The following is a 5015-nucleotide window of genomic DNA, read 5'->3' as shown; positions in this document are numbered from 1 at the left end:
GGGCCCCAGCTCCTCCAGCTGCTGCCGCGGAGGCTCCGGGACCCGGAGCCGGGAGACGCCGGCGGCAGCGCCCGGAGCGCCGGGACCGGGAGCTCTGCGGGCCCCGCTCGGGGCTCCCGGGAAACCCCCGCCGCCCCCACGGGAATCCCAGTGGAGCGACCCGGGATCATCCCGCGCTTCCAGCTGCTTTTGACCATAGCAAGTTGTGGGTTGCAGCAGGTTGTTTTTGACCATGGGGATGGGGTTGGGAAGCTCGTGTTGGATCCAGGATAGGATTGGAAAGCCSAGGTCGGATGGGAATGGGGTTGAGAGTTGCAGGAGGTTCTGGGAAGGGACTGGGAGTTGCAGGARGCTCTGGGAATGGACTGGGAACTGCAGGAGGCTCTGGGAAGGGACTGGGAATTGCAGGAGGCTCTGGGAAAGGACGGGGAGCTCTGGGAATGGACTGGGAACTGCAGGAGGCTCTGGGAAGGGACTGGGAATTGCAGGAGGCTCTGGGAAAGGACGGGGAGCTCTGGGAATGGACTGGGAACTGCAGGAGGCTCTGGGAAGGGACTGGGAATTGCAGGAGGCTCTGGGAAAGGACGGGGAGCTATGGGAAGGGACTGGGAATTGCAGGAGGCTCTGGGAAGGGACTGGGAGCTGCAGGAGGCTTTGAGAAATGCAAATTAAGGGCCCAACGAATCCAAACGGCTTTAGGAAGCCTCGGGCCTTGTCCCGTGGGCATTTCCCTGCAATACAACCCAAAGTACATCAGTTCCTGCTACTTTCACCCCAATTTCATCTATTTTTAACCGTTGCAAATTCCTCCCGAGGGAGGGCACCGTTCCCGGAGGCACTGCAATACCGGGACGATGCGCGGAGCGGAGGGAGCAAGCTCCGGATCCAACTCCCAAGCCCAAAAATCCGTTTAATATAAAGTCCTCTCATCGAGGACGTATCAGATATTAAACTGATAAGAACAGATACTACACTTGATCTTAGCCAAAAGGCCGAGAAGCGATGCCCCCAMACGGGACCCCGCGCCRCCTCCCCGCGCACSACATATCCCTAGGACACGGTTAYSACCTCCCCGCAGCCACTGACCACTGTGGTCTCTCCCGGTTCCGCTCCCCACCCATTCCTCCCCCACGACACCAGGTTCCGTTTTCCAGTACGGCCCAAACGGCGACACCGTTCCCCCACTGAATCTCCCAGCAGCCTCCCCGACTGTATATTTACATGGCCACGCCCCCGACGGTTATGCCCGCCTCCTCTCTACTGCGCTTGCGCGGCTCCTTTCCCGCCAGCGCCCTAATGGCAGCCGGAGGGCGGTGCAGCACCGCCTCCCCCTCACTGCGCCTGCGCGGTGCCTTTCCCGCCTGCTTCCCTCACCGCCGCTCGTTGCACAGCGCATGCGCCTGACGGGAAGGCCCGCAGTGCGCTTGCGCGCGTCTTTCTCCCAGCGTGCCCCGGGGCGGCGGCCTATTTAAGCGCGCGGGCGGCCGTTATTCGGCCATTTTCTCGTTGTCGCGGGCGGGGGAGGGTGAGTGCGGTCGGTTGTTGCTTTTCGTGGGTTCACTGCCTGTTTTGTTCGTGGGCTGCCCCTCCTGGTGCCCCTTTCCGCTTATTTCTCTGTGTTGCGGAGCGCCTGGCGGCCTTAGGGAGCCGGTGCTGGCGGCGGCCGTTTCGGCCCTATGCGTGCGCCCCGCGCTGCGTTTCCACCCATGGAAAAGGCCGTGGCCCTCCGGGCTCCGCGGCTGTTCTGTGATGAGTCTCACAGACCTGACCTGACGGCTGTGTGAAGACCCTCAATAGCTCTGAGAAGAGCAGCCTGTCTGGCCTCAGTCCCTCGCAATGAAGAGGCTGATTTYATCCATGCTTAGCCAACTGCCGCACTTTCTTTGTGTTTCTAATCGTCTTTTTTTCTACTATTATTTTCCAGGTTATCGTGGTCCATATGAGAACCTTCACTAGAGGTGAGTTGTTGCTGYTTTGGAGAGCCTGGGGCCTCTTTACCCTGGTGGTAGAACTACCCTTAACATGTTGTAGTGCCCTTATTCTCCACACCTTGGGGCTGAAGTGCTGCCAGGATGAGACCCCTGAACTCTCTCTTTCTGATGGCCAAGTGGTGAAAGGCTCTATGGGAATCTGAGTGGCACCGGGATCCAGTCCTGAGCTGAGCCCTTGGACTAAGAACATCCCGTGGGCGGGGTGCCCCTTTTGGGTGTCTTGCTCTTGCGAACGGTCTCCTCGTGTCCTTTCAGGTGCGGAGCTGCTCAGCCATGGCCACGCGCGGCTCCYTTGCAGGTGAGCACCGCAGCTCGCCTTGGGGACAGGGGAGCCCTTCGAGGGTGGCCTTAGGGTTCCCCCCTCCTTGGCTGGGACGTTGGGGCTGGAGCAAAGGGCACGCTGTCCGGGTTGGGGGGTTCTCCCCTGTGGGCTCCCAGGGCAGAGCTGCTCCCTGCTGTTCGGTGACGAGCAAACAGACAAGCATATGGCTGAGCCTCCCTGATGCCAGCTTTCCTGCTGAGAACGCGGAGCGCTGGAGTGGCACCGCAGGGCCCCAGGCACCCGGCTCCGTGTTAACCTCCTCCTCCTCCTCTTCCAGCATCCTGCTCCAAAGCTCTGGAAGCAGCCTGGGCTTCTCCCAGCGCAGGTGAGCGAGGGGAAAGGGCAGCATTTKGGGGCTCTTAGGGTTGTCTTTGGAGCTGCGCCGTCTCACCGGCTCCCCTCTCCCCTCAGGTTGATGCCCCCGGAGCCGCCCGCCGTGCCGCAGGTAACGGAGCGGCTCCGGCGCTCCCGCCGGGCCGGGACCCCGCGGTCCGAAGGGATGACCCCGTGAGCTGGACGGCGCCGGCCGCATGGCAGCCCCGAGTTACCAAAGCCCTGATCGGACCCGGGGGGCGGCTGCGCTGCCGGCCCCCCTGCCGCCCGCGCTCACCTCTCCCTCCTTCCTTCCCCCCGCAGCCCCGGCGGAGGCAGCGCCGGGAAAGGGTGAGTTCCCTGCTTTTACATGGATAAAATTCCCAGTGGGGCCCCCCCCCCATGAGGAAAACCGCACGCGTCTTACTGCCCGTTCGGCACCAGAACCTGCAAAGGTTGAACCCACTGGCGCCGGCGGCCGGAGAGGAGGACGACCTGTTCGGTGGGAACGGTCTGAGGGGGATCCCGGCTCCCAGATCCCGTTTTCCCGGGATGTGGGCAGCCGGTGACTTGTGTTTATCCCTGCAGGAGCAGCGTTGGGATTGCTGCCGGCATGGGGAAGCTCCAGACTGAATCCGCATGTCCAGGTGAGTTTCCTACCGAGGGTGGAGCAGCTCCCAGCCGGAGCGGCAGATCCGGGGCAGGCGAGGGGATCCGCTGGGGYGCAGTGATGAATCCACTCTGGAATCTCGTTCGGCTGAAGGCTGATGTGGAGAACTGGGATTCTGATGCTCCGCTGGGGAAGGGGCTCTGGGAGCCCCGGAGCTCGGCACTCACTCCAGTCCCGTTTCAGTCCTCCACGGCTGACAGTTGGCTTGGATGAAGCTCGGAGCGGTGGCACCGGATGATCCCACGTGGAGGTGAGCGCCCTGGGCTTGGGCAATTCCCCGGATTCGCCCAATCCCTGCAGTTTTGGTGATGAAGCGAAACTAGCTCACTTTGACCGGCATGAAAACACCGGAACAGCTGAAAAACTGAGGAATGGGGGTGGGATATTGAGGGATGTTGGGGGGGCAGCAGGGGCTCCCACAGCTCCGCTCTTCCCTCCGCAGGAATCGGAGGCGTCGGAAGCGCCAGCAGCAGCGCCCGGTGAGTGCGGATGGGGCCGGCTCCGCGTCCGGAGCAGCCGAGGATGAGTCGATACCGCCCCAGTCTGATGCCTGTGACTGAGTGGTTCCCCCTGAGGCCGCCCTGGGATTGGGATTTGGATTGGGATTGGGAAGGGGCAAGCGGGGGGAGCTTCCAGAGGGATAAGAGGGATATAACGAGTCTCTATTTTTCCCCCTTCCCAGGGTCGTATCCAACAGGAAAACCGGATCTGAATGCACTGGGGCTGCTCCTTGCGGACGTCATTCCGGAACTAGGGAGCAGAGTTGCGCCCTGTGCCCCACCCCCCTTGTGCGAAAGATTCGTGAATAAATGATTAAAATCGACAGTTTCTGCCTGTTTTGAGTCATGGGGGGGACCTATGTGGGTTGGGGGAGAGGGAGAGGAAGGGGTGGGTGCGGGTCAATTTTCCACTTTCTCGGATAAGTTATCCAGGATCCCGGCTGCTGGGAATGCTGCCCCCCCCCCCCCCCGCGCCCTTTCCCCCCTCCCCTTGCTCCACTTCCGGTCGCTCCGCCGCTTCCCCAGCGCCCGCCCCGTAGCTGCCGCCGGAAGCGAGGCGAGCCGGAGCGCCTTGCGGGCAGGACCGCAGCAAGATGGCGCCCCCCACGCGCCGCTACCATGTGTGGGTCGGCGCCGAAACGGGCGCCCTCAAAGGTGACCGGGGGCGGGGGGGCGGCTCGGAGGGTCCCTTTTTCTCCATATTCCCCCCCAAATCCACGCGCCCCCCCCCCTCCAGCAGGCGTGGACCTGCGGCGGAAACAGGCGACGAACTTCACGAGCGGCGGGAGCCTGAACCGGGCCCAGGGCGTGTGCGCGCTCTGCTGGGGCGACGCCGCCGAGAACCAGGTACCGGGAGGGGGGCCCGGACGCCTGGGCCCCGCCGTGGGGAGCCCGGACGCCTGGGCCCCCTGACCCGGCTGCCGCCCAGGTCCTCGTGGGCTGCTTGGACCGGGCCGTGAGGGTCTTCAGCACCGAGAAGGGAACGTTCACCGGGACGCGGCTCTGCCCCGGCGGCAGCGGCACCTTCTGCGGCCTGGCCGTGCACGACGGGTGGGCACCGGGACGGGAATGGGATGGGGATGGGAATGGGGATGGGGAGAGGAACGGGACAGGAATGAGGGTGGGGGGCAGGGACACGGCTCGGGATGGGATGGGGGACAGCGAAGGGGTGGGATGTGACGAGGACGGCAGCAGGGATGGGATGGGGATGAGAAAAGGAA

At 63.5% G+C, this 5015-nt stretch overlaps 1 protein-coding gene, 3 long non-coding RNA genes and 5 other non-coding genes across 9 annotated transcripts in view; 8 read left to right on the top strand and 1 right to left on the bottom strand.

Annotated features, from left to right (window-relative positions):
* The window catches only part of TAF6L (TATA-box binding protein associated factor 6 like), a gene marked incomplete at its 5' end in the record, with an annotated part of 3887 nt that extends 2415 nt beyond the window's left edge, over window positions 1-1472 (top strand). The window contains one exon of the mRNA XM_026050886.1: window positions 1446-1472. Within this exon, the coding sequence (XP_025906671.1) occupies window positions 1446-1472 (27 nt within the window). The remainder of the gene's footprint in view (window positions 1-1445) is intronic.
* LOC112957299 lies at window positions 814-1004 on the bottom strand. The gene has a single exon (XR_003251197.1). It is a non-coding gene; the product is annotated as a U2 spliceosomal RNA (small nuclear RNA).
* Window positions 1473-1537: 65 nt separating the features above from the next.
* LOC112957282 lies at window positions 1538-2414 on the top strand. Its single transcript, XR_003251191.1, has 2 exons — window positions 1538-1958; window positions 2247-2414. It is a non-coding gene; the product is annotated as an uncharacterized LOC112957282 (long non-coding RNA).
* Window positions 2065-2139, top strand: LOC112957307. The gene has a single exon (XR_003251198.1). It is a non-coding gene; the product is annotated as a small nucleolar RNA SNORD26 (small nucleolar RNA).
* Window positions 2415-2735: 321 nt separating the features above from the next.
* Window positions 2736-4109, top strand: LOC112957276. Its single transcript, XR_003251190.1, has 6 exons — window positions 2736-2758; window positions 2950-2976; window positions 3214-3272; window positions 3479-3545; window positions 3738-3774; window positions 3978-4109. It is a non-coding gene; the product is annotated as an uncharacterized LOC112957276 (long non-coding RNA).
* On the top strand, window positions 3023-3147 carry LOC112957322. The gene has a single exon (XR_003251202.1). It is a non-coding gene; the product is annotated as a small nucleolar RNA SNORD22 (small nucleolar RNA).
* On the top strand, window positions 3349-3419 carry LOC112957313. Its single transcript, XR_003251199.1, has one exon. It is a non-coding gene; the product is annotated as a small nucleolar RNA SNORD30 (small nucleolar RNA).
* LOC112957318 lies at window positions 3809-3874 on the top strand. Its single transcript, XR_003251201.1, has one exon. It is a non-coding gene; the product is annotated as a small nucleolar RNA SNORD31 (small nucleolar RNA).
* A 290-nt stretch (window positions 4110-4399) lies between the features above and the next one.
* LOC112957268 lies at window positions 4400-4831 on the top strand. The gene is made up of 3 exons (XR_003251187.1): window positions 4400-4449; window positions 4535-4641; window positions 4724-4831. It is a non-coding gene; the product is annotated as an uncharacterized LOC112957268 (long non-coding RNA).
* The last annotated feature ends 184 nt before the right edge of the window (window positions 4832-5015 follow it).

This window comes from Nothoprocta perdicaria, unplaced genomic scaffold (genome assembly GCF_003342845.1).
Source record: "Nothoprocta perdicaria isolate Ctin4 unplaced genomic scaffold, notPer1 scaffold_1100, whole genome shotgun sequence".
Lineage (NCBI taxonomy): Eukaryota > Metazoa > Chordata > Aves > Tinamiformes > Tinamidae > Nothoprocta > Nothoprocta perdicaria.
The sequence above is the reverse complement of the archived record's forward strand: the minus strand, read 5'-3'. Positions and strand labels throughout refer to the sequence as shown.